This window comes from Vicugna pacos, chromosome 33 (assembly GCF_048564905.1).
Source record: "Vicugna pacos chromosome 33, VicPac4, whole genome shotgun sequence".
Classification (NCBI taxonomy): Eukaryota; Metazoa; Chordata; class Mammalia; order Artiodactyla; family Camelidae; genus Vicugna; species Vicugna pacos.
Genome location: NC_133019.1, coordinates 11,386,457 through 11,413,411, shown reverse-complemented (window position 1 = coordinate 11,413,411; position 26,955 = coordinate 11,386,457). Strand labels below are relative to the sequence as shown.

At 55.7% G+C, this 26,955-nt stretch overlaps 1 protein-coding gene and 1 long non-coding RNA gene across 17 annotated transcripts in view; both read left to right on the top strand.

Moving 5' to 3' along the window:
* Positions 1–18,763, top strand: part of PHLDB1 (pleckstrin homology like domain family B member 1) — a 44,345-nt gene extending 25,582 nt beyond the window's left edge. For 11 of the 16 annotated variants that reach the window (XM_072954086.1, XM_072954087.1, XM_072954089.1 and 8 more), the window contains 12 exons: positions 1,547–1,657; positions 1,834–1,923; positions 6,319–6,459; positions 6,625–6,727; positions 7,205–7,249; positions 7,906–8,200; positions 8,295–8,385; positions 9,821–9,967; positions 11,628–11,744; positions 11,920–12,022; positions 16,295–16,380; positions 17,321–18,763. In XM_072954086.1, coding sequence (XP_072810187.1) covers positions 1,547–1,657; positions 1,834–1,923; positions 6,319–6,459; positions 6,625–6,727; positions 7,205–7,249; positions 7,906–8,200; positions 8,295–8,385; positions 9,821–9,967; positions 11,628–11,744; positions 11,920–12,022; positions 16,295–16,380; positions 17,321–17,461 — 1,470 coding nt within the window. In that variant the 3' untranslated portion in view covers positions 17,462–18,763. Of the gene's footprint in view, positions 1–1,546; positions 1,658–1,833; positions 1,924–3,678; positions 3,784–4,171; positions 4,932–6,318; positions 6,460–6,624; positions 6,728–7,204; positions 7,250–7,905; positions 8,201–8,294; positions 8,386–9,820; positions 9,968–11,627; positions 11,745–11,919; positions 12,023–16,165; positions 16,381–17,320 lie in introns of those variants that run through there. The other 5 variants (XM_015242177.3, XM_072954091.1, XM_015242175.3 and 2 more) reach the window with 4 other exon arrangements.
* Positions 18,764–21,845: 3,082 nt separating this feature from the next.
* Positions 21,846–25,914, top strand: LOC140691205 (uncharacterized). The gene is made up of 2 exons (XR_012066763.1): positions 21,846–21,941; positions 25,651–25,914. It is a non-coding gene; the product is annotated as an uncharacterized lncRNA (long non-coding RNA).
* Positions 25,915–26,955: the final 1,041 nt, after the last annotated feature.

Here is a 26,955-nt window from a genome sequence, read left to right as displayed (position 1 = left end):
AGTTGAAGGCAGTGCGATCAGGGGAGGGGGTGTCAAAAAGTGATGAGTTGGGGGCTTGATGGCTAGCCTGAGTTTGGTGATAAGTGGGGAGCCACTGGACATCCCCCTGAGTCCAGATCCCTTGCTTCTCTCCCTGAGCTGCTCTGCCTTACAGATACACTTACTTATCAGTAAAATGGGCATGAGGCACCTGCCTCATAAGAGAGTTAAATGAGGGAGCATGCGCAAAGCTTTCAGCAGAGTTCTTGGGTCCTAATAGGTTCTCAGTAAATGGCAGACCTTGCTGTGAGGATTACCTCCTGGTCTGCTTCAGTCGGCTTGCCCTGACTCCCGATTTAGTACAGCTCCCTTCTTCCCTCCCTTCTCTCCTATGTCTTGCTCTTGAAGGTGATAGTTTAAGGTCTCCTCATTCAGGATGCCCTCCTGGGATAAACTCGGCCCATTTTCCCCAGCTCCAATCCTTCCCTCTCGCTTATCTTTTCATTTCCTTTTAGCACATGATTGTTAAGCCAGGCATCGCACTAAGCCCTGTCGGGGATATGGAGACAGAAAAGACACTGATCCTGCCCTTGGATCTGACAGCTTGGGTGGGGTGATGGTGATGGAGACATATATTCACAGGCAAAAGAAATACAAAGCAAATGGTAATACAGAATAATTTGAGCACAGAGCAAGGAGCAAAAATATTGAATAGTGATCAAGGAAGATACTGGAGAGAAGATAGCATTCAGTCTGGTCTTGGAGGATAAGCAAGCTCTTGATGGGTGGAGAAGGCAGGGACAGCTCTCCCAGCAAAGGGAACTGTTTAAGAAAGGCCAGAGAGCATACAGCTGCACAGCTGACTGCAGGACAGGGCCGAGCTGAGAGCTGGTGGGGCACGGGTGAGAGGGAGGCTGGAAAGTGTAGGCCCAGTTCTGGAGCCCTTGAGTGCTGGCTGAGGAGTTTGTACTTTATCCTGTGAGTAATGAGGAGTCACTGAAAGATTTTGAGGCGAGTTATGGGCTACCCTTACTTGTGGATTAAAAAAAAATTATTCAAGTAATATACATTCATTTTAGAAAAAGGTTAGAAAATTCAGATAAGCAAGCAAACAAAAACAAACCTCAGAGGCCATTTTAAGAAGATGGCTATGGCAGGATTTAAGTGGATCAGAAAGTTCAGAGAGTGGAAGCAGAAGGCTGGTGACAAAGTCCAGGCCGGGAAAGCAGAGGGCCTGGATTGGGTGGTGGCAGGAATGGAGGAGTGGAGCGGGTGGAGAACTGTTCAGTGTCTCCAGGATTCTGAACATGTTGACTGTGGGGGTCCGGGGGAGGGAGATTTGGGAACTTGAATGCTGGCTGGTGTGCCTAGTGGCATAGGGGTCACTGGTCCAGGGAGGGGTAAGGAAAGGAGCTGACCACCGCAGCCTGAGTTTTTTTCCCCTGGTGTGAGATGAGGCTGAGCAGACGAGCTGGCTGATCCCCTTCACCCAGGCTGAGGGTCTCTGGGCAGGAGAGACAGCCAAGCCTCTCCCCAGGGCCTGACCCACCACCCTCATCTCCTCCAGGAGCGCCTGGCAGTCCTAGACAGTCAGGCTGGGCAGATCCGGTCCCAGGCTGTGCAAGAGTCTGAACGCCTAGCCCGGGAAAAGAATGCCTCCCTGCAGCTGCTGCAGAAGGTAGCCGTGGTCAGGTTGGATGGTTAGGGCTGGGGAGGGGCTGGGGGAGTGGGAGGTGAGTGCAGAAGGGCTGGGGTGGAGACTTGCCAGCCACAGGGGACCCCTCTGCCCTTTACATGGGGCTTCTTGCTGTCATTCCCACTCCTTCCTGATTCTCTGACGCTCTGGGCTTGCAGGAGAAGGAGAAACTGACTTTGTTGGAAAGAAGATACCACTCACTCACAGGGGGCAGGCCTTTCCCGAAGACCACATCGACCCTCAAAGAGGTAACGTGGTTGGGCCAGCCCCAGCCTCAGCCCCAAGGGGTCTCCTGGGAGACTCTGGAACAACATGCGGCACCTTCCCCTCAATGGCTGAGGTTGAGTATGGGGACATTTTCCAAAACTGGCGAGATTTGAATAGGAATGGCCCTGAGGTCTGGGGTTGGATCCTCTATGGCTACCAGCTGCTTCTCCTCCGTTAGGTGTCTGGCTTCTGGCTCTGACCATTTTGGGTGACTGAATACATCCTGGGGATTCAGGCGGCATGGGTGGGGAGGATGGCAGCTCAGAGAAAGGGCCCAGGCTGGGCGGACTCAGCTCGAGAAGGAGCCTAGGGATCTAGGGGTCCTGACCCGGAAGCTCTCTGGGCTCCCTTCTAGAACTAGGCTCCAGGCTCAGAACTGTTCTGTTCTTTCCCGAGTCTTCTCATGCCAGGTGTGTGAGGTCCGACTAGGCCATACCCAGCTTCCTGCCTCATCGCACAAGCAGTGTAGGCCTGGGGTAGGGTGGCTGGGCTGAGCGTGAGGGTGAGGCCCCTCACACGTACCCTCTCTGTAGGCTGAACTGCTCATCTCCGAGTCCTCAGAGGTGGGGCTGGGGACCGTGGCTCTGGGCCCGTTCCCAGGGGCATCTCAGGCTGGGGCCTCCTCTGTCCCCTTAACCCCACCTGCTTCCACTCAGCTCTGCCCCAAAGTGCAAGAGGTAATCACAGTTAACTGCCTGCTCTGCTGTGCTGACTGCCTGTCTGCCTGCTTGCTGAGCTCCTGCCCTCGGCTCATCCCAGCGGCCCAGCTGAAGGGCGTGTGGCAGTAATCCTTTGGCCAGAGTTTGTGAGAGGGCTGTCCTGCTGTTCCATAGGTGCCCGGGCAGCCCGTGCAAATCAGAGCATCAATTTGCATATACATTTCCCAGTATTCTGCATGCCATTCATCAGTTTTCACAACACACTGGACTTTCCAGCTCATTTCACTTTTCCATGACCCCTGGAGGACGGTTGGCCTCGGAAGCCAGGCCAGGATGGGCTCCTCTGGGTAGGGCAGGCTTAGGATCCTGTGCTTTGATTCTGCATGCATTTTGAATGTCTGCCATGTCCCCAATGCCTCGATAAGCTCAGGACTCTAAGGATATGCTCAGGGAATATAACAGTCCTTGTCTTCCCAACCCACAATCGGGCGTATTAGCGACCTTTGGGCAGTGGCATGTTTTTCCACCTGTGCTTTTACCTGCTCCCTACTAAGGTCTCTTTCTCAGGGCCCATCTTGCTCGGGCCCTAGTGGTACCTCTACCCTGACCCCTTCCAGCTCCTGCTCCAGGAGGTAGGGTGGGATGGGACCCTCGGGAATGGTGTGACTGGTGTTCAGTGATGCACGTGTATGCCCACTTTGTTGGAGATGGAAGGGTTCTCTGGGAGCTGGGTCCTGGTCCTTGGTAGACTCTTGACAGACCCTCCTGAGGCTTCTTCATCTGCCTGTAGCTCAGGGCAAAGCCAGGAAGGGGCCTGCAGGGTCTGCCTGGGGGCAGGGCCTGGATACCAAGGCAGCCTCAAAAGTGGAGGTCAAGGAGAGCCCATTTCTGCCCCACCCCCCCTAATCCCGACAGCCAGCTGTGGCCATGGTGAGCAGCTGAGCCCTCCACCCTGATCTGGATTTTGTATTGAATGGAGTGATGGCCCTCTGGCATGGGGTGTGGGTGTTGGGTACCTGGTTGAATCCTGTTAACCTGTTCTCCACTCATCCCTCCCCTTCCTACCGGGCGCCCTAGGAATATGTGAGCCTGGCAGAGGTTCTCCAGCTGCACTCCCGCTTGGACCCCTATGCTTCTGCCACCTCCCCCAGCGCGCTCACCCAGCCCCTGCCTGACAGTGAGGTACCAGCCACCGAGTGAGCCCACCTATGCCCCAGGGCCTCCTCGGGGATGCGCTAGATTGCCCCTCAGGCCTGGGTTGGGGGGCAGCAGGGTCTGTCTTCAGCAGCGAGGGAAAAGGGCAGCTGGCATCAGGGGGTTTGGGAGTGGCTCCCTCTCTTCCCCAGGGCTCGGGAACTTTCTTCAGCTCCTGCTGGCTCAAGGAGGGAAGGCCCTCTGCTCTAGCCAGAGGGCATCCTGCTGAGAGGAGTCTGGCTTTCCCCAGCTCTACAGGCCGCCCCTGCTCTGTGTGTCCTCCCTAAACCCTTCCCTTGCCCACAGGCAGGGCCACCTCTTGGGTTCCAGGCCCATTAACCTCTTGTATTCCCTCCTGCGCCCGCCTTCCCCCAAGTACGTGACGCTTGAGCAGCTAAAGGCGATGTGGGGCACCTTGCCCGTGCCCACAGCCCCTGCGCCAGGCCTGCCTTCCTGGGCCTCTGCCTCCCGGGACCTGGTTCCCACCACCTGCCTTCCTCCCGTGCTGCCCTCTTCCTCCTCCTTCGCTTCTGTCACGCCTTCACCCCAGGTTGGTGGTCTGTGTGTCCCTGCCACCTGCGGCCCATGGGTGGTGTGGCTCTGTGTGTGCTTTGCCCTGTGGGTCTGGCATCCCAGCTGTGGGCTGGCCCCGGGGGGTGCTGAGTGCCTGGGGGCTCCAGCTGGCGGCATGGAGGTTGGCATGGCACGTGTCTGCGGTCTGGGAGTTGTGCCGTTTCTCTTTGCCCTTAGCACGTTCGTGGCAACTTGTCTCACTGTATTTTCTCTTTATGCTTTCCTTTCTCCCTCCTTGCCTTCCTTTTTCCCCTTACCTTCCTGTTTCCCCGATAATGGCCTTCCTTTACCCTTCCTTCAACCTTCCCCTCTCTCTTCCCTTTTCCTCCTCCTTCCTCCCCTGTACTTTCCCCTCATTTCTTGACCTGTCCTCTCCATCCTTCCCCTCCTGTCCCCTGTCCCCCTCTCCATGCCCCCTCCAGATGGAGAAGCTGCTGCTCCCTGCTGTAGACTTAGAGCAGTGGTACCAGGAGCTGATGGCCGGGCTGGGGACCAGCCCCACTGCAGCCTCCCCTCGCTCCTCTCCCCCACCTCTGCCTGCCAAAGCTTCCCGTCAGCTGCAGGTAACCCCTTTCTTCTCTGCCCATCCATGCCCAGGCCCTGCTCCTCCTGCCAGTCCATCAGCCACACAGCACCACCTTGGATGGTAGGAGGTCAATCCAGCCAGGGCAACAGGGGCCTCTGGACCCTGGGAGGGAAGTGAGGGTCTCCTCTTGGGCAGCCATCCTGGCGCTTGGGGTGTGGAGGGTCAGCCTCCTGAGTCCAAGGGTGTCGTGCTTGACTGTCCAATGGAAGGGGTTTGGGAGCAGCGGTCAGGTCAGGATCCGTTGGGTGCCTCGTGCTCAGCTAGACCGTCTCTGCTTTGTCCTTGGCAGCCCTCACCCCCAGAGCGTCTCACTCCGTCTGGGCACCTGACACACTCTTTAGCCTGTTGCAACTGGAACTAGTTAGTGTGTCCTAGGAAAGTTGCCAGTATTTGGGTCTCCTGGTCCCCCTGGGGGTGATACTTTGAGGCAGGACAGAGTGAGATAAAGACTCTGGAGTGACAGCCCTGAGGACTTGCCCAAGCCTTCTCAGAGTTGCATGGAGGGCAAGCTGCTGACCACGGGGTGGGGAGAGGGCATTCAGATAGTCTTCTGCCCCAAGTTCCACTCCACTGACCCGCTGTGGTGCCTGAGACCCCATCTGTGATTCAGGCCTTGAGTGAAGACATTACAACTCTAAGATGGTGATCTCAGCCAAAATTCCATGTTCCGTTTTGTGTTTTTGAGTTTGTGTGGCGCTTCTACTTTGTGCCCAGCTGGTTAGGAATTTTTACGTATTTTGATTCATTTAATCATTATTATAGGCCTTTGAGGTAGATAACATTAGCTCTCATTTTACAGATCAAACACTGGGGCCCAGAGAAGATAAATAAACTCCCCAAGGTCGCACAACTGGGAAGTAGCAGAGGCTACGCTGAGAGGCAGGGTTCCGGACTCCAGAGACCAGGGAGCTTGGCCATTATTTAGTCTAGCTCTACCCCCGCCTTTTGCAGATAAGGAAGCCGTGGCCCAGAGTGGGGAGGTGCGAGGCCCAAGGTCACACAGCCTGTTAGTGGCAGAGCCAGGACCAGGGGGAGCCTAGGCGTCCAGTTGGCCTCCTGTGTAACTCTGTCCATCGATGCTAACTCCTTACATAGGTTGATTTACAAGTTCCCTTCTAAGATGCAGGATGGGACCGGGGATTGGCTGGACCAAGGAGGAACAGCCTGGAAAGCAGGCTTGGCAGCTGCCAGTAACATCTGCTGGTTGGGCTTGCCGAGGAGGCTCGGTGCTGCTGTCAGCTAGAGACAGAGGCCTCAGAGGCCTGGTGCTGGGGCAGTACCTTGGATCACAGCCAACCTTGGTGCCATGGGGGTGGTGGCCTGTCAGGGAGCCGGAGATACCAGGCAGCATCTCTTCCCTCCAGGTTTACCGCTCCAAGATGGATGGTGAGGCCACCAGCCCCCTGCCCCGGACCCGCAGTGGCCCCCTCCCCTCTTCCTCTGGCTCCTCCTCCTCCTCCTCCCAGCTCAGTGTGGCTACCTTGGGCCGTAGCCCCTCCCCAAAGGTCTGAGGACAGTGGGTGGGCTGTGTGTGTGGCAGGGTGGTGGTGGTGGGGGGGGGTGGAGACTACCACACTGGGGAGAGGCTAAAACCACCCGTAAAAGCCTTGAGGGCACGGAGGAGGTGTCTTCTGAGCCTCAGGTCCATGTTCCCTTCCCCACCCCCGCAGAATGCTCTACTCACCCAGAATGGCACAAGCAGCCTCCCTCGCAACCTGGCAGCCACGCTGCAGGACATTGAGACCAAGCGCCACCTGGCCCTGCAGCAGAAGGGTGAGTGGCTGCGGTGCCAGCCCGCCGGCTCTCCTGGGGTCCCTGGATGCCTGTCTTGCGGCCTCCACCATTCCTCAAACACACCCACACCTTCCACAGGAGGTTCTTCCTTTAACTGGGATCTAGGCAAGAGCAGAAAGGGTTGAGATTGGATACCTAAAGTAGAGCTTCCTGGATTTTATCAAAAGACTGAGGGCAGGGGACTAAGGGTTAGGGCGGGCTGTCAAATCTTTCTGAGAAAGCCCAAGTATGGGGAAGGCTCATTGACCTCAGCAGGGATGGACATTGCTTTGTCTGGAGGCAGGGGGATGGCCTTGACCTCCACAAGTGCTTCCCTGAGATGTTGGCTCTGGGCACCCAGGAGTCCGTGTTGCTCGTATGCATTTTGGTTGTTTTGAAAGCCCATGTCTGTGCCTCTCTCTCCTCTCATCCCCCTTGTGTCTCTACCCTGCCCTCTGCCCGGGGCCCCCACACCAGTCGAGTCGCTTCCTGCCGAGCCCCTCCCAACCGACGACCCAGCAGGTAGAGCGTTGGTCATGGAGGGCATTGCTTTGGAAGGGCAGCCCCTGCCCAGGCATCCGCATGATGTATTCTGCCCAGGCCCCGAACGCCCGCAGGCAGACTCCCAGGCTGAGCTGGGTTGGGGTGTTGGGCTGGCCTCACCCCTTGAGCTGAGCTCTCTCCTGCCTCAGCTGTGCTCTGCCTCGTCTCCCCTTCCTCCTTTCCTGCTGCCGTTGCTCTAGCTTCCGCATCGCACTCGGGTCTGCGTTGACATGGGCGCTCACGGGGCTCCCGCCATCTCCTCCTCCCTTCCCCTGCAGCAGGGTGGGTGCATGTGCTCTGCCCACCTGTTCAGGCCTTGGTTGTAAGCTGGAGCCGCCTGGCTGTCAGGCTGCTAGGTCCCCACCTGGGCAGGCTTGATGCCCCGTGTGGGCTCAGGATGCAGTAAGAGCACTGGGGCAGGACTGCGCAGCTGTGGCCAGTTGTGCAGGAAACTGAAGCATTGCCTGGGCAGCTGGACCTGGAGCTGCGGGGGCTTCAGAGAAGCTGGTGGGGGCAAGGGGGCTGCCCTGTGTTACCCTCTCCCTGCTCGCCTCCTCCCTCCGTCTGTGATGCTGCCAGTGTCCTCCCTGGGTGGCTGGGGTGCCCACTGTGACTCCCACCGGTCCCTCCTGCAGGGCAGCAGGTGATCGAGGAGCAGCGACGGCGGCTGGCTGAGCTGAAGCAGAAGGCGGCGGTTGAGGCGCAGTGCCAGTGGGACGCCCTGCACGGGGCGGTGCCCTTCCCAGCTGGCCCCTCTGGTTTCCCACCGCTCATGCACCATTCCATCCTGCATCATCTGCCGGCCTCGCGGGAGCGTGGGGAGGAGGGTGAGCATGCCTATGACACACTGAGCCTGGAGAGCTCGGACAGCATGGAGACCAGCATCTCTACCGGGGGCAACTCGGCCTGCTCCCCCGACAACATGTCCAGGTACCCGAGCCCCACCAGCTGGATGGCACCATCTCTGCCCTCCCCACACCAGAGCCACCGTCTCCACCAGATGCTCCTCCCCTTCCCTCCCCAGTGCCAGCGGCCTGGACATGGGGAAGATTGAGGAAATGGAGAAGATGCTGAAAGAAGCCCATGCGGAGAAGAGCCGGCTCATGGAGTCAAGGGTGAGGCAGATCCGGACTGCAGGGAGAAGGCATGGGGCCTGGGGCTGTCCTCCGCCTCTGCCTGCCAGGGGCCTCCGCCCCACCCAGGCCCCTTCGCCCACATTGTCCTCACAGCAGTCCCTTGAGGAAGAATGTTTTGAAAGCCTGTGTTCCTCAAGTGGGGGATAGGGCAGCCTGGTGAGATTACAAGCTTCACGGCTCTTTAAAAAAAAGGGGGAGGCAGCACAGTAACCTTTGTGTGACCATGAATTTCCTGTGTGGGAACTTCCAGTCTTTGTGTGTTTGCTTTTGTAGACGTTTGGCCACCACAGGAATTTTGATTCCTGTCTACCTGAGCGGCAGGTCATCACTCTTGGGGATGGTTAGGAACTGGGGGTTGAAAGATGGGGACAGAAGAGAAGGCAGCTGTCCAAGCCAGAGCAGAGGTGCTGGCTGGGGAAGCCAAGTCCCCTTCACGTGGGCCTGGGGCTGGGACACAGCAGAGAGGCCAGTGGTTTCTTATGGGCACAGCCAGGCTGGGGAAACCGTGCCTGGGGAGGAGGTTAGATAAAGAATCTGCAGAAGCTGTCCTGTCTGTACCGTCCAGGCACATTGCATTTGTGGAGAAGAGAAGGGAACCCGGGAGCCGGGGTCAGTAGCCAGAACAACCAGAAAAGAAGGCCTCTTAGTCTTGCTCACTTCAAAGGAGGGTAAATTTACAAACATCTCCTGGCACATGGAAAACAAGGAGATTCTGCTAAGTTCTGAGCTGGGAAGCAATGGCAGATGGGAGTTGTTACAGCTGATTAAGACACATAAAACATCACCAGCATGCTCTGTATTTAATGATTTGTTTTAATGACTTAAAAATCTTTTCATAATGCCTTTCATAAGTTCATTTTTTTCCCATAACATTTGAAGTTCAACTATAAATGTTTCTCATTTGGAGTTTCAAAGGGCCTTCCCAGTGATTAGGGAAGGACTGCTGGATATATTTGATGTAAAAAAAAGTTGTTTAGATAATCCATGTCCTAGGAATTCAGATAAAAATTCTAAAAGCCCCATTTATTTATTGCGTGCTTCCTTCCTGCTAGAGTCGGTGACGGGTGTTTACTTACATGATCTCATTTAATGTTCACTGCATTCTCAGGGGTAGCATTTTGCCCCATTTCGCAGATGTGGCAACTAAGGCTTAGAGAGTTTAAGTGATTTTGTCAGGATCCAGAGCTCATAGTGGTGGCAGAGCCAGGACTGGAAGCCACGATGGTCTCACTTTGAAGCATTTGCCCTTGTCAGCAAGGTACTTGGAGAGGAGGAGCTTTGAGGATGGTGGCCCCTCCTGCCAGGCTGCCCTCTGAGATGGGGGCCTCTTGCGGCTCTGCCTGGCTTGAGGCGGGGTGGCGGGCCTGGGTGCGGAGAGGGCAGCCATGGGCACTGAACCCGGCTTTGGGGACAGGAGCGGGAGATGGAGCTGAGGCGCCAGGCCCTGGAGGAGGAGCGGAGGAGGCGGGAGCAGGTGGAGCGGAGGCTGCAGAGCGAGAGTGCCCGGAGACAGCAGCTGGTGGAGAAGGAGGTCAAGATGCGGGAGAAACAGTTCTCCCAGGTGAGTGATGGTGGGCTTAAGGGTGGGGCTGTGCAGGGACAGCGATACCCCAGGGCAGCCCTGCTGGCCTCTAGAGTCCGTTCTTTCCAGAAAGGATTGCTATGGGCTCAGCACAGGCTGGAATCTCTGTGGGACCCGTTTGGCCCCAAGAAACAGACCCACTGGAGTTGTTCAAGCCAGTCTGTGTGTGTATTGGGAGTGGGGGAGCATGTGGCTTGTGGGGAAGTGGCAGGCCACCTTGTAGACACTGGGGTCAGAGAAGAGGGTCTGGACAGGCCTTCCAGATGTGGGAGCTGAGTCAAGAATCAGGGTGGCTCCCCTTGGCCCTCCTCAAGGGCCTCACTTCTGCCTCCCGAGTCTGTCCCACACGTCCTTCCCCCTTCCCTGATGCCCTCCTGTGCCTGGTGCTTCGTGGCTGCTCTGGTCCTCACTCCACCAGACCTTTCGGCTCCAGGCCCTACCGCCAGCAGCTGACCTCACTCTGACTTACGGTTTCCATCTCCAAGAGAGAATTGTACTAGTTTCTTCTTGAGACAGGTATCCGTCCTTGTACAAAAACCAACCCTGGACTTTTTCCTTACACGGGAGACCTGAGCTGAACAGTTGAAGATAGAAGGAGAAATCAGGGTAGGCAGGGAAATCCCCTGTCTCTGGGCCCAGACCCCGGGCCCCTGGGAGAGCCTGTGAGACCCAGACAGGCTATTCCCGTCCCATGGGGTCTCTGTAAGTCTCCCTGGGGTGAGGGTCCTGCCCAGCAGTGACTGGCACTCAAAGCTCCTTAATTTCCTAATGATACAGTGACATACATTTTAAGGGGTAAGTTACCTAGATTGGTTTGGGAGTTTAGAAATAATCAGAAACTTAGTGAGTTTTACCTGTGATTGAAATCTTTGTCCGATGGCTAGTTCCCCTTCCCTGTCTCTGTTAGTGGTCACTTTGGGACTCTTTCCTCTCACCCTCTACCCTGGGGCCACCAGCTTTGGGGAGATGAGTCGAGTCAGTTCATTTCCAGGGCACCTCTGAGATGCTGAGCTTTTTTTTTTTTTTAAACTTTTTTTTATTTATTACATTTTGTTTTTTCTTTAAATAATTTGTGATGTTTCTTTTTCATGTCATTCTAATGTTCTTCCTAGAAAGGAAGAGTAGAAAAAAATTCCAGTTGACAGAATTCTAGTTGTTAGAAATTTTGAGATGAAATAGACCTTAGTGATTCTTTAGTTCAAAGCCCTTGTTTACATATAAGGAGACTGAGGCCCAGAGAGGGGTTGTGACCCAAGCGTGGCCCCACGGGAAGTCAGAGATCAGGTTTCCCGGACTTTTCCTCCGAGAACATGTTTATGTCTAGTCTTTCACTTTATTCCATTCAGCCCAGGAGGGAGAGGAGGGGCAGGGACAAGCCAAGGACGACTGTGTCTGGGTCACAGGTGGAGAAACTAAGGCGTGGGGAGCCATTCAACAGTTTGCACAGACCTAGGTGGAGTGAGCACAGGGTGCCAGGTCCCTGCTTTTGCCAAAGCCTCGTGACACCAGAGTGTTAGCACGGGGGTGGGGAGGGGGTGATGGCAGGCTGGCGAGGATTCAGGATGGAAGCCAGGGGGCCTGGACAAGGGAACAGTGGGGGAAGAGAGGAACCTCTACTGACCCTGCCCTCTGCTCCCAGGCACGACCCCTGACCCGCTACCTGCCAATCCGAAAGGAAGACTTTGACCTGAAGACCCACATCGAGTCGTCAGGCCATGGTGTGGACACCTGCCTGCACGTGGTGCTCAGCAGCAAGGTACAGGCACTCATGGCGCTGGGGTGAGGGCAGTGGGGACCCCGTGGTCAGAGGCACCTCCTGGGTCCTTGGAATAGTGGCCTCAGTTAGACCATAGGTCTCTGTCCCAGGACCAGGGACGGAAGGTTTAGGGGCCACGCATTCAGGCCCTTCCTTAACTCCTGGTTCCCACCAGGTCTGCCGTGGCTACTTGGTCAAGATGGGCGGCAAGATTAAATCATGGAAGAAACGCTGGTTTGTCTTCGATCGTCTCAAACGTACCCTTTCCTATTATGTGGGTGAGTTCCCTCAAGACTGCCCCAGAGCCGGGGCCCCTAGGCCCTGTCACCCAGGATGGCGGGTCTTCCAGAAGGAGGCTAAGCTGCCAAGTGGAGGCCAGGGGCTGCAGTGGGGGCTTGTCCTCCCCTCCCTGAAAATGTACAGAGTGTACTTGATTTATCTCCACTTGTTTGTCCATTCATTGATTTATTGAGCAGCATTACTGAGCATCTAATAAGTTCCAGGCACTATTTTAGGCTTTGGTGATAAGCAGGGTGGCCTCAGTTCTCTCCCTTGGAGTCACTGAATGAAGAATGATGGGTTTGCTTTAGGGGACACCCAGACGCTGTGGGTGCATGGAGTCCTATGGAGCCCCCCCACGGGCAAATTCCCGCAGACTCTGAGACAAGTAGTTGGGCAGTGCCAAGAGGTGCTCAGGACAGCTCTGGGGACAGGCCCACTGGCCTGGCCTGCTCCCTCAGCTCTCTCCACTCTCACCAGCTTAGGTTCCCATCCCTGGAATTCCCTCTGGATGTTCCTACTTAGAGCGTGGGATGCTGTGTCATATCCTGGTCAGGACAGGCTAGGCTGCGCCGCAGAAACAGCTCGTCCTAAGATCCCAGTGGCTCAGAACCAAAGTTTTCCTTCTTATTCCTGATGTACGGCATCACGGAGTTGTGGGCTGGTGGGGGCTTTGCTCTGCGTCTGTGTTCTCTTTGCTTCGGAGCGTGCCTTTCTAGAACGTTGCTGGCTGGAGTGGCAGAGGGTAAAGAGAAGCCTGACTGGGTTTGCATTGGTGTTAAATGCCCCAACTGGGATCTGTCCTCAAGTCAGCAGTGGGGCTGTTCAGCCAGTGCCCCAGCCCCAGCCCCAGCCAGCCACAAAGCCAAGAAGAGCTCGGGGCCCGGAAGGAAAGGGCCGGGGTGTCTGATGCTAGAGACATAAAGGCTTGGACCCCCCCGCTGCTTCTCCCCTAACCTGGTCCCCAGTCAAGTGCCATTTCTTCCAAGAAGCCCTCCCTGACCACCTGGGCCCTGGGTGTGGGGAGGCAGAGGCACACATGGCCCCAGGTTTCCACGTTGGCTTGAAAGGGACTTTGTCAGGATTGAGAGGCACAGGCCTGGGGAGAAGAGCTCCACTTTAGGCCCGTCAAGGTCAAAGTGCCCCAGGACATTGAGGTTTAGGAGAAAGGTCAGGGTTAGAGGCAGAGGGAGAGCTGAATCTGTTGGAATAATAATAATAATAGCAGATCATACTCACTGAACACTTGTTGAGTCAGGTGCCATGCAAACACTCTACAGGTGTCATCTCTTTTAATCTTCACAATAAGCTTTGGAGGGAAGCACTGTTTTTAACACCCATTTTGCAGATGAGGAAAATGAGGCTCAGAGAGGTTAAGTAGCTTGCCCAAGGACTCACAGCGGCTAAGAGGCAGAGCTAAGACTGAACTTGCAGAGCGGAGCAGAGGGAGAGAGAGCTGCACCCTTGGGCAGGCCCACCCTGTGGGGAAGGAGGAAGAGGAGGCACCAGCAGAGGGAGAGAGACAGGAGGCAGGAAGCCACATGCCAGATGCTGGGCTGGCGCTTGGCTTATGTGACCTTCCTTAATGCCCATGAAACAAAAGGAGGCCAAGTCAGACAGGGGAGGGGGAGGGCGGAGCAGAAACGGGGAGGGAAACCAGCCAGAGGAGCAGACATGTGCAAGCAGAGGGTGTCACCAGTGATGGTGGATGCCACAGAAAGGCCAAGAGGAATGTGGACCCAAAGACCATTCGATTCAGAGATTGACAAGAAAATGGGGCAGGAGCCAGGCGCACAGGATCGAGGATAGGTGGGTGGTCAGGAAGTGGAGGCAGGAATGTGTTACTACTTCCAGTAAAGGAAGACACGGAAGAGAACAGAGGCTGGAGGGATGGCCGGGATGGGGCTGGGTCCTTGTCCCGAGGAGGTAGTGTCGGATGGAGATGGGGCTGTGGCTGGATCAGGGCCCTGGGTGTGCCTCGCCTGCTCCTTGAATCTGCCGTTCTCCCTGCCCTTGCCTGGACCCTCCTCCCAGCTGCCTGATGGAACCCCTCTGTTCTACAGGGTCCAGATCAGAAACTCTCTCTGTGAAGCCTTTTCTGGCCCCACCTTACTGGGGATGATTCCTGTCCTCTGCTGTGTAACTCCTGAGTTATACAGGGTCCGTCTGCCATGTGACATCAGCCCTGGCGTATAATGACGTCATGACAGATGCCACATGTATTGTGCCAGACCCTGTGCTGAGCACTTCAAGTGTGTTCTCTAATTTAATGCTCACAACAGCCCGTGACGCCTCACTGCAGCCAAGGTCACACAGCTGACCAGTGGCTGTGTCTCTGTTTTCTTCTCCACTAGGTTGTGGGTTCCTAAGAGAAGGATCTCTGACTTTTCTTTGGATCACAGTGCCTCAGACTCATTTATTCAACGCTGACTGAGCACCTACTGTGTGCTGGGTACATAGTAGTTGGTGTTGGAGGAGCTATGAACAGACAAAGCAGGATTCAGATTCAACAGGATAAGTTCTGTGCAGAGGAACAGCCATGCTGTGGGAGCACGGGAGAGCACAACTGTGCACCATAATGGTGACACTTGTAGGGGCTCTTGAAGGTGACTGAGGAGTTTGCCAAGGGAATGGGCTGGAGAACATCCCAGTGTCTGCAGAGTGTCCAGTTAAGGGACCGTAAGAAGTTCAGCCTGGCCCCGAAAGAACATGGGGTGGTGCAGGGGAGGGATGTGAGACTCGGCCAGAGGGACGGGTTGGCACTGGCCCGTCAAATACCCTTTGCCAAGCCAAGGAGGCAGCGGATTCCATTGAGGGAAGCCACAGAGATGCCCGTGAGCTGAGGCAGCAGGATTCGATTGGCTTTAGGACACTCAGCCCCTCGGCGTCAGGGAAAATGAGTTAAGGGGCAGAGGGTGGGGCGGGGCACATTAGGAGGCTGTAGCAATGACCCAGGACCCCGGGTCAGGGGTTGGGGGTAGGGGAAAGGCACCACTGCTGCCTTCTCACCTTCTCCATCTGAGTTTAGTGGTCGTGCCGCCTTCCCTGTGGGACTTGGGCTCGCTGTCCGGGATGTGAGTTGTGGTCCTTGCTGCGCAGAGCAGTGTCTGCCACCTAGGGGGGCCCAGGCCCTCCCACTGGAGCGGCCATCTGCTGTGTCAGTGTGCTCACCTCCTCCCTGCCACCCCTGCCTCCAGATGCTTTATGCTGCCTTCCAGTTTTACTATTGGAGTTGAATAGATAAATGCACTCCTGTAGTGTAAAACACAAAACACATAAAAAGATTTAAATTGAAAATTACTCCCCTCACTACAGGTAACCACTCTGATTAATCTTGTGTATTCTTCCAGAGTTTCTTTAGGGAATTATAAACAAATGCAGACATAGATTCTTGCCCCTTATCTTACACAAAAGGCAGCACACAGTACCTTCTTGTCTACCTACTAATGTATCTCAGAGACCTTTCTGCATCTAGATAATTATATCTGGATGTATTTTATAGATTTATTTCTGAATCTATATCTGTATCAGACTTTTTTTTTTTAAGTGGAGTTCTCCTTTATTGTCTTTTTTGGGGTGGGAAGGAGGTAATTGGGGTTTTTATTTATTTTACTGGAGGTACTGGGGATTGAACCCAGGACTTTGTGCATGCTAAGCATGTGCTCTACCACTGAGCTATACCCTCTCCCCTGTTCCAGATGTTTCTCTATCATTCTCTTTAACAGCTGTATTTATTCCATCGTGTGGTACACTGATTTCCTTAGCAGTCTCCACTTGATGGATACTTGGGTTTTTTCCAACCTTCTGTGACTACAAATAACTGCTGTGGTGAATAATCTTGTAAACTTGTTACTTTGTACATGTATAAGATAAATTTTCATCAGTGTAGAACGTGCCTCACAGGGCAAACACCTTTCTCACTGTGGTAGGGACAGCCAAATCATTCATAAGGGCTGACCAATTTCTACTCTCACGTGTCAAATTTATCAGACTGCCTGTTTTTCCATAGACTTGCCCAAACTGTGCTGTGTATGTTTGGTGTATTTTTGCCCTTCTGATAGGTGGGAAGTTGTATCTCGGTGGAGCTCTAACTTGCATCCTCTGTAAATCTAAGTGAGGCTGAGCACTGACTGTGTCTTCAGGGCTCCACGCTGGACTCTGATTTGGAGTCCCGGGAATCACCCCGTTTCCTGGACGGGAAAGCTCTGTGTCCACAGAGCTTGACCTGGAGTCTGGCAGGCCTCCTCAGCCCGGCCCTTGTTCCTCCGCAGACAAGCATGAGACGAAGCTGAAGGGGGTCATCTACTTCCAGGCCATCGAGGAAGTGTACTATGACCACCTGCGCAGTGCGGCCAAGGTGAGGGGGGCAGGGGGGCAGCCGGAGCATGGGGGGAGGGGGGCCCAGAGGGGCTCTGGGCGCAAAGGCCTCTAGCCTGCCCTCTCTTCAGAGGCTCAGACCCGTTTCTTGTTCTCTTTGTGAACTTTCTCCCCCTCTCTCCCTCCCTAATCAGAAGAGGTTTTTCAGCTTCACTATGGTGACTGAGGTACCCCTCCCCCATACCTATAACCAGAACTACAGCATATTAACCCCTCCTGTACCCTGTCGCCCCTGACCCTTGACTCTCCCCTAAGTCCCCTCCCTTCCCCCAGGCCTGAGGGAGGAGCAAAGGTGGGTTGCAGAGAGGAGGAAGCCCCTGTGGGCTCAAGTAGGCTTGTCTGCCTCGCTCTCCTGAGATGGCGTCCTGTGTGGGGCGGGCAGTGCAGAAGGGGCGGCTAAGAGGGGAGCATGGGGCCTCAGACATTAGATTTGGGAGAGAGGAAGGACGAGCAGGACATATTGGAGGCTGGCGCCATCTGCCTTAATGCAAATGCATAGCTCAGCCTCCCTCCCACCAGCCTCAGATGCCTGCTGATCCCTGCTCCCCTGGGGTCCTGGGGCCAGCGTCCCACTTGAAGCTTTTTCCATCTGTTTCTTTTTTGCTGAGAAGAGACTGTGGTCCTCACTGAAACAGCCCTTTATGTCTGATTGTTTTGATATTCCCTTTGGGGCCAAGGAACAGCGCCCCCACCTGGCAGGGTATGGCCCTGTCAAGGTCCAAGGACTGCCCAGGTGTGAGAAGGGGAACATCTTAGGGGGCCCACCTCACTGGTGGGGCCTGGGCTCCAGGCCTATTTAGGACTCAGCCCTGAGCTCTGGGTCATCCTAGTTAGAAAGCGCAGACGGCAAGACAGGTGTGAGGGGTGTCCCTGGGTGTCGGGGGTGGGCCCAGCTGAGACCTTTCTCTCTCCCTGGACAGAGCCCGAACCCGGCCCTCACCTTCTGTGTGAAGACCCATGACCGGCTGTACTACATGGTGGCCCCATCTGCAGAGGCCATGCGCATCTGGATGGACGTCATTGTCACCGGGGCTGAGGGCTACACTCAGTTCATGAACTGACCGGAATGGGCCTCCTGGACCCTTGGGCCAGCCGCAGGACCCATGCCCAACTGTCTGCTGCTCTGCTCGCCCCTAGAGACAGGTCACACCCTGGGCCCCAGGCCTCACAGAAGTGCTCCCAGATGCCCTGGAGGGCGGAGCGTGACTGGGGCTTTTGTACAAGAAGACTCTGTAATGTTCTATAAGGAGCTCGTCCTGTGAGGCTCTGGGCCCCGGCCCCCTAAAGAACCAGCCAGGAGACAAAAGCTGGGGAGGGGACTTTGCTGCCTCCTGGGGGCCCAGAACTTGCAATAACCCTCAGGGTCCTGCCTGGGGCCCAGCCAGGCTGAGGAGCTGTCACAGAGGGGCCCCTCCACTCTGACCTGGCACCTGCACTCCCCAGCTTGTGTTCTCTTTTGTAAAGGACAAATTATGGTACCAGAATCTGCCAAAGATCCCCTCTTGCCTCAGCCCCCTTTGCAAGGGCCTTGGGGGCTGAGCAGAGCCACATCCAGAGTGGGGTAACAGCTCAGGCGGTGTACTTCTCAAACCCCGCTCTTTCCCACTGTTGTCCTGTGTTTATATTTTTTTTTATTACTTTACTCAAGGGCCAGAGACCTCAGATATCATCCTTGAGGTCCCCAAGCCCTATCCCCTTTACACAGACCCATCACCATGGTCACCATAGTGACTGCTTCATCGCCATGGTTACACACTTATTGCTGTGGCTCCGTGGCTCAGCCCACAGCTTCAGCTGTGGCCCACCTGAGGGTACGTGCCATCATTTCTCCAGCCCAGGCCCTTGGGCATCTCCTGCTGGGGGGAAGGACTGAACACCTCCCTGCCCCCGCCTGTGTCTCCAGGCCCTGATACACAGCCTGCGGCCCCCCAGTCTAGCCCTCTCCCCTCCACTCGTGCCTTGCTTTAGAGCCAGAAGGGACGAAGCCTGGAACTGGAGACCAGAGGAGGAGCCATTGGATGGGAGAGGTAGCGAGAAGGGCCATCCCTGGGGTTCTGTACAGGGCTGAGTTTCGGACGGACAGAGGACTGTTCAGATGCTCCCTGAAGGAAGTCCTGAGCAGGAGAGGAAGTAGCAGGGGGAGCCCCTGAGGTCCAGTCGCCCTCCCTGCAGCTTCGGAAGGTGATGAAAATGGAGGGCAGAGGACCAGGCCTCCAGCTGTCTGGGCTCAGCCCTTCACGCCTTAACACTAAGCCCACCTCCCTGTCCCCTTCCCAGCTCTGGGCCATGGTTGCTGGACCTGGGCTGGGTGATTTTCAGTATTTGTAAGCATCTCAGCAGAACAATAAAGCATTTGGACTATGTGTTGTGGGGGCGCTTGAGGGCTGGGGTATGTCGGGTAGGAAGCTAGGTCATCCCCTCAAGGCAGTATTTCCACCTTACTAAATGTTCCAGGAGAGACTCAGGGCCCAACCATGACCTGCAGGTCCCTATCCTGCCCCGACTCTGCTATGACTGAGGACTGGGCTGGGGGTGGGTGCAGGTGGTTGTCTTCAGGGATTAAAGATCAAGAGGCAGGAGAAGGTAGGGACTCATACAGAGGTTTAATTGGCAGGAGCTGTCATTGTGGCAGGAGGCTAAGCAGAAGGGCAACTGTGAGGCAGTGGGGCTCCAGGAAAGCTGTCTGGGTCCCTGAGCTCAGCTGGTCACCACATCAGTCCAAGAGCATCAGGACCGCTCCATTGATCCAGCCAAACCCCTCTTGGAGAGAGGCTAGGTCAGTGGGGCAAGATCTCTGGGGAAGGCCACTGCATCCTTTGATGGGGGTGTGGGATTTCCGCCCAGAGGCTCTGGGGGATACCAGGAAGCACCAGTTAGGCTCCTTCCTGGAAGCCACATCCATGGAAGAACCTGAGATCCAGAGAGGGGAGGTGATGGTCAGTTGTGGGGACAGCAGAGCCCCATAGTTCCCTGAAAGATGTGGCCCCCTCACCTGGACTTCATATTCCCCTCCACCACCTGGCTGTCCACTGTTGCTGATGTCATACTGGGGACAAGAGGACAGGCTCTAAGGCCAGGCCTTACCCCAGCTCCTCCCACTTCCCCCCAACCCCAGGCCTCTAGGGAAGCAAGAAATGAGAGCCCTTTAGGGAGAAGCTGCTCTGGACAGCATCTCTGTCCCCTGCAGTGCCCAAGAATGGCCACCAGGCGCCGCCACAGTCTCTGGCTGTGCTGGGCCTGGGCTTTGCAAAGCCTGACAATTCCCCCATCTCACCATGGGGGGCAGAACCCAGAGGGACCGGGCTCAGGGCCAGCTCACCTTCTCATACATGGCTGCCTTTTTGGAGTAGACATCAAAGTTGGTTCGGATCCAATTCTGGCCACTTCCTGGGCTCTGGGTGAAGGAGATTGCCAGACCTAGACCCTACCCTAGGCAGGACTCTGAATCTCCAGAGCCTCCATACCAGAAGGAGCAGAGGCCTGAGCCTTCATCTTCTCAAGGAAGGAAAGAGGCCCAGGCCCTAAGATCTCCTTCCTGGAACCTGGGGTCAACCTGCTCTTAATCAGGGCCTGGGTTTGGAGGGAGAGAGGAGGGCTGATTCCCCTGACAGGTGTAAATGTTTGCTCAGTGGGAGGCTGAGAGAGCCGAGGAGCCAGAGAAAGGCCTCTGTATCCTTCATTCAAACCTCTCCAGTACCAAGGAGGCTGACCCTCTACTCTTGTGGGGCCGAGACCCTGGGATGTGCCCCATCCCTGCCTCTCTATCTCTAATGATCAGGTCCTGCAGGGGGCCCCAGGTGGTGGGGGAGTCCCATTGCTGGCCTGTCTTCCAGGCAGAGGTTGGGGTTCCATACTGGTAGGTCAGGATCTGGCTGTCCTAGAAGGTTCCAGGCATTACTCTGACTGTCGGTGGGCTCTGGACAGGGAGCCAAGAGGCTGGGCCCTCCTAAAGCCATTTCCTGGGCCTTTTCATCTTGGCCCATGGCTGCCCCCTGGTGGCTGCAGTGGGACCTGCAGGCTGAGACACTGGGTGGAGCAGTGGGGAGTGTCTGTCACTTGCCAGAGGTCACCGCTCAGAGTCAGGGAGAGAGCGGCTAGTCCTGCCCCCAGTGTAGCAGCCTGCCCTGCTACCCCCCACACTTCCAGGTATTTCAGAGCCTTGTCCACATCGCTGGGGTCAGAGAAGCAGCCAGCTCAGAGAGGAGTGTGGTAAATGATTAAAACTCCCTGGTCTTTTTCTGCTCAAGGTCCTACGTGAATAGCTACCTTTCTCCTCATCCCCAGGACAGCTTTCAGGGTGGCCTAGGGCAGTTTCTGCAAATTTCAGTAACTCATAGTCTAGGGTGGCACTGGGTTTAGAGGGAGTGACCAGAGCCCCTACTCTTGGACCATACAGAAGCTCTCTAGAAAGAATTTCTGAGGGGGAGAAGGGGAACATATACTTAAAACCCCCTCCCCGCCCAAGCCCTCCCCAGCCTCCCCGAGGCAAACCTAGCCTGTCCTCCACCCCCAGGTTGTCCAGTCCTGCCCTTTACACCACACAGTGACTGTTCACTCCCCTTCTGGGCTCCCTCTTCCCTGAGCTCCTCGGGCCAGGACTCTACCCAGGAATGATCATTGCTACTGCTGACTATAGCCCAGCCCTGTGCTCAGCACAGTCTGTTAGGCACCTTCTCTCCTTTGTCTGAGGCTCAGAGAGGGCATGGATTCGCCCAAGGCTGCACAGCACCTGTCCTCTAGCCTGGCCTCCAGGGCCTTGACACTCACTGGCACAGAGCGGTGCTCTGGGCTCCTGGGCTAGTTTGGGCTGCTTCCTCATCCAGCCCAGGGGGATGACACCCAAGGCCCTCCCACCAGTCCCTTCCACATAACTGACAGGCTGACCTCTGTCCCATTAAAACTGCCTCACTTGTGGGAGGGTGAATAGAGAAAATCCCCGATGTGGACACAGTGCATCTCGCTCTGGTCCTACCGTGCTCTCCCTCGGCCACGTTCATCCACGTCCGCCTGACTGGGGAAAAGGCATGCGGGTTTTATCCACACCTGTGCCAGAGAATGGGGGCTCTGATCCTCTGGGCCTGGCTCGTGGTGGCGGCAGAGATTCAGGGGCAAGGAGGCCACAGGAAATGGTCCCCCAAATGGTCCTAATGATGGCCGTGCTTGGTGAGCGCTTGGGGTGCCAGGCTGAGAGGTCGAGGCTCCTGCACACTGTCATGCTCCTGCTGGGACTCCAGAGGCTGGCTTGTGGGGACAAGCAGACCAGGCTCCCCACAGCCCAGGCCTTGACCGAGGCCACACAGCTCAGCAGCCCAGAGCTAGAACTCAGTCCCGGCTGCCTGGCTCCAAAGCCCGCATTTGCCAGGGCCTCCACCGCCCCAGCCTCCTCTAGCCTCCACTTCCTGGGGTCCTAGGCTTCCTGTGCCCTCTCTCCTGACTCCAGGTGAAGCCAGAGGTCCTCAGCCACCCTGAGTGCTTCTCTCTGATCTACTCTCGACACCTCTTCATCGTACCTGGAGGGCACTTTGTCAAGTTCTACTGCAGGTGAGTGGCCAGGGGCTGTGGCGGGTGGGAGCCTGGGCCAGTGGGGCGCTCGGACACGGCCGGGACATGCAGGGCGGAGGCTGATGTCAGGGATGCCTGAGCTGTCCTGCCCCCAGAGACTCCTACTGGGAGATGGAGGGTCTGCTCCTCTCTGAGATGCCTGGGACGGTGAAGGGCGTGCGCAGAACTTCCGGGACCTGGTGCAGATGTAAGAGGGGCCAGGGTGGAGAAGCTGGTGCTGGGGTGGGGGCGGGGGCGGGGGCGGGATTTGCTTTGGCTCTGGTGGCCAGGCAGAGGCACGTCAGCAGGTACGGGTGTGTCCCCAGCGGGGCTCGTATGTACCACCTGCAGTGGAGCCAGCCCCAGGTCCTGACCCTCATGATGGACCGCCACGTGACTCACACCAATGACACTGCCTTCCTCCGGTGGGCGCCCCTCCCCGCGCTGCCCTGCAGGCCCCTTTACCTGAGACCCCCAGGGTAAGACTAGGGAGGGGGCCCAGGCTGAGGTGGTACCTGCTCCACCCATGGCCAACACTGAGACCCTAGCCTTGGAGCTGGACTTTTGGACCAAGAACAGGAGTACCTCTGTGAGCTCCGGGGGAAAGAGCTATGACCTGAATCGCCGCTCTGTCCCTTATGGGGGACCTAGGTAAGGAAGTGCCCGGCCAGCCCCTCAGTTTCTTATCTGTTCGCTCTGGTTTGAGAGTCAGGACTCCCCTGGGTGGGATGGTGGGTGACTTAGCCCCACCCCTCAGATGCTGATACTGAGGGCGTGGGGGCCTGTGGCTCCCAGGGAATGGGTGCCCATCTGTGCTCTAGGGGCTGTGTCCTGTCCGTTAGGGTGCCCTGTGGTGCATTCTCTCCCTTCTGCCTTCCAGGCCCTGCTCTGGGCCATCCCAGGGGCAGGAGAGACCCCAGAGGACAAAGGGAGCAGGTAGAACACTGCTGAGATTAGGGGCCAGGGCTGCAGTGAGGGCAGATGAGGGACAGCTCTGTTCTGGCAGGAGGAGAGGAGGAGTCGGCATGGGGAGGACAGCAACTTAGCCTCCAGCCTGGGCACCACAGCGCTGCCCTTTAGTCCCCGAGCTGGGCCAACTCCTGGGCCGGGGCCTGGAGCAAGACGAAGCCGCCTCAAGCCTCCACCCCACACTCTGCTCAAACCACAGCCACCTGTAGATCAAAAACACTTCTTTTTTTAAAAATCCTCAGTTGCCTGAAAGATGTACATGTTTGGGGCTGGGGCTGAGTCCTGAGGGCTGACTGTGCACACTTGGTGGGGGGACTCCTGGGCGCCCGCTCTCCGACTTTGCACTTTTCTGCACATGACAGCAACTTTTGCAGAAAGGGCGTGGAGGGCGCATCTGGGCCAGGCAGCTGCCTGGGGCCGCCTCTGCCCACCCAGGATGCCCGACCTCTTGTTCTCACTTCAACCACCGTGGCTTCCTCCTGCTGTGGGAACAGGGCACCAGGTCAGGGGCTCCCCCAAGCCCAGGTGACTGGACATCTCCCTGCCAGGCCAGGAGTTCTGTGACCACAGCCCAGGATCAGCAAAATACAGGGGCTCCCAGGTGACCTCAACTCAAATCACTCACCATCTCTCCCACCCAGGCCTTATAATTAATGGCGTTAGCAATGTTTGTAAATCTCCATGAGAGAGAATGGATTTCAATCAGAACCGGGTTGCAGGAGACCCTGATTGAAGCCGTTGCAAGCTGTGGGCTCCCAGGCAGCTACCGGTGCAGGTTGTTTGTGTGTGAGTTGAAGGCTTTGTTCATCGTCAGGGCTGGCAAACTCAAACTCCAGGACCCAACTGGGGACACAATTGGGGGTAAGGAAACTAACCGTGCAAAGGGGGTGATTCAAGGTGGGACCCCCATCTTGGAGAGTGGTGGGGACCAAAGTGACCTGAAAGTACATTCCTGTGTAACTGGGGTCTCCACTGCAGAGCAGGGCTGATGCGAGGGAAGATGGATTCCTTCTTTGCTAGATCTTCCAGTCTTTCAAAGAAAGGTGGAGATCCACATTTCTACATGAAACATCCCAATTTTGAAGTGTCTCAATGTCCCAAATTCTGACTCCAACATCTAGGAGTGATGCCTGTGTGTGAGTGAGGAGCGGGGAGGAGGAGACCTTCCCCCACGACAGGGCCCCCCTTCTTCCCACGGCGCCCAGGGCCCTGCTGCTGAGTGAGACCTCAGCCTTGGTGCTGATTCCATCATTTGGTGCTCTTTGCAGTGGGATCCTCTGTACATACTAAGATCCTTAACAGGTAAAGATCTCTTACAAATTAAAAAAGAAAAATAGTATTGTCATGCTTGGAAAAAAATCTACAGACTAACTATGGATAGTGGATAAACATAATGCTCTGTCACTCTTTTTCTGGATCTGGATTGGGCCTCAGCCCACAAAGATGCAGCCCCCCACTGCCCTTCCAGGGTGTCTGCGCCCCGACCTTCTAAGGTGTTCTCACCCAAGTCTTGCCACTTAGTTTGCCTGCCTAGTCTTTCTTTTTTTTTAATTGAAGATAATTGATTTACAATGTTTCAGGTGTACGCAAAAAAGATGATTCAATTATACATATATTCTTTTTCAGGTTCTTTTCTATTATCGGTTATTATAAGATATTGAATATAGTTCCCTGTGCTATACAGTAGGTCCTCATTGTTTACGTATTTGATATATAGTAGTGTGTATCTGTTAATCCCATATTCCTAATTTAACTCTCCCCAGCTTAGTCTTTCTTAACACATTTACAAGTAGGCGCATCATTGGTGGGAAAAATAATCCTTTAAAATGTTTATTCAGCTTTGATTTCACAGTGAAGCTGCAGGCTTTGCAGGGGAAGGACCCTGAGAGACAGCCCAACATTTTCTTAGTCCTCAGTAATTCAGCTCTGGGTCCAAACTCACACCTTCACTCAGTTAACAGTCCTGCTGGACCCACCCTCCTTGGAAGGCAGCTGGCTGGGGTGGGCGTGAATGGGAGGGGGAGTGGTCTCCTTGCCCTGTACCCAGAGTATTTCTTTGAGGAAGAGCTACTGGTTTCCTTCTCCTTGTCTGCACTCAGAGTAGCAATGTGACCAGCTTTTTTTTAAAAAAAAAAAGTTGATTTCCCAGGCTCCCCTGCAGCTGGGGGTGCCTGAGGACCCAGCTGTAAGCGGAAGTCCTTGGAAGAGGCTCCTGGGAAAAGCTCCTTAAAAGGGAAAAGACTCAGGCGGCTTTGGTCTTGGTCCTTTGCCCTTCCCCCTCCTTCCTGCCGTGAGCACAGATGAAGTGCTTGGAACTGCAGAAGCCACCTTGCAACCAGAAGGCAATGAACCTGAGGGTGAAAACCACAGGCTTAACATGGCAGAGCAGCAAGATGCAGACTGGGTCCTGGCTGCCGCTGCTGAGTTGCAATAGCCCTGGGCTCCCCTTATATGAAAAAAAAAAACTCCTTAGTTGTTTAAGCTCCTGGTTCTCAGATTTCTGTCCCTTTTGGCTGAACGGAGTCTCTGACAGGTCCTTCTTCGAGGCTTCTGGTCAGTGCATTAATTAGCCTTCATCCCCAGCACAGCGTCCTAATGTTGCCACAGTGTTGCGGTCCCCCTGCCTGGCCTAACCTCAGTCCAGCTGTGGGTGCGAGGGGCAGATCTGTTGATCTACCTGCAGCCGTGTATCTGTACATCAAGTGGTGCTGAGCAGGTGCCTCTACCACCTTCCTCACAGCCTTGGTAACCACCTTCAGAGCCCTGGACTCCTCATCAGCACTTGTGCCAACGTCTCCTGGAATCCCCGTGGGCAGCGAAGCCATGATGGTGTGTGTCTGCAGACTGGAAAGTGACATTTGCAGCTTCCGAGGTGCTGGCTACATTCGATTTCATGTTCCATTGCGGGTGCTTACTTTACAATGATCTGTTCACCTGCCATGCCTGTTTCATACACGTTCCTATATCATGCCCTAGTTCCCAGTAAAATCATTTGAAATTTTAAGAGTCCAGCAACCTGCTTGGTTGGCCCATTTGGACAGGAGGGGAAAAGGGGTCTATGATGGCCATGGGCTGGATGGTCCCAGCAGCAGCGTGAGGCCACCTGCGAGGGGCAGGTCAGGCAAGCAGGCCCGGACCTCGACCCATCCATGGAAATCTACCATGAGTCGTTCATTCTCTCAGAATAGCTGCACACCTGCAGATAAGCAGTTTCTACTGTGGTGAGTAGTGAAAAAAACAAATAAAAGGGCAGGTAAAGAACAAGCTCGTCTCTAACCCGCCAGCCTTCGCTGCAGTGAGCCTCCTGCCACCGTCTGGCACCACCCACGCGCCTTCCTCAATCAGTGCTGCCCGCCAGCGTGGGGGCGCCTGTGCCCCGCAGCCCCACCCTGGCCCCCGGACCTCCGAGCCACACCTGCCCCTGGGTGGGGGTCTCAGAGATACTGACCCCGGTACGATCACACGAGTACAGACAAGTCAGGTGAACTCTTTGAGCCTCAGTGTCCTCTTTTGTGACATGGGGATAATATTTCTCCTGGAGGGTTGTTGTAAGAACTAGAGATGGTGTGTTTCAGGTTCGCAGAGTCAGCCGAGGGTAGCGGCTGCTTTGTTAGTGGGTAAAGATGCCCTAAGTCCATTCAGCAGCTGAAGGGCCGGGAGGACCATTCCCTCACCACCGTGCAGGTATCACACTACGTGGCCAACGCTCCCACGGGCTCCAGAGAAGGCGTGTTTATGAGCCTTGTATGACGCGAAGGCCTCCGGATTCCCCCAGAAGTCAGCCTGCAGCACCCACAGCCAGACGCACGGCTTTTAGTAGCTGGATTCCTCAGGCCCTGTTGCTGCCTCTCCACTCCTGGAGATTCCTGCAAGAAGGATGTGGTTTGGTCAGCCTGGAAAGGGTGGGCCTGGAAGGATCTTCTCACATCGAAAGTTCCATGCTCTGCTCCACACTTAGCAAATCCACGGAGGCTGCTCCAGGGACACGAGGAGGGAGGGGCCTATTCATAGGGTTGAATCTCCAAAGAGGTGATGGGTCTATGTG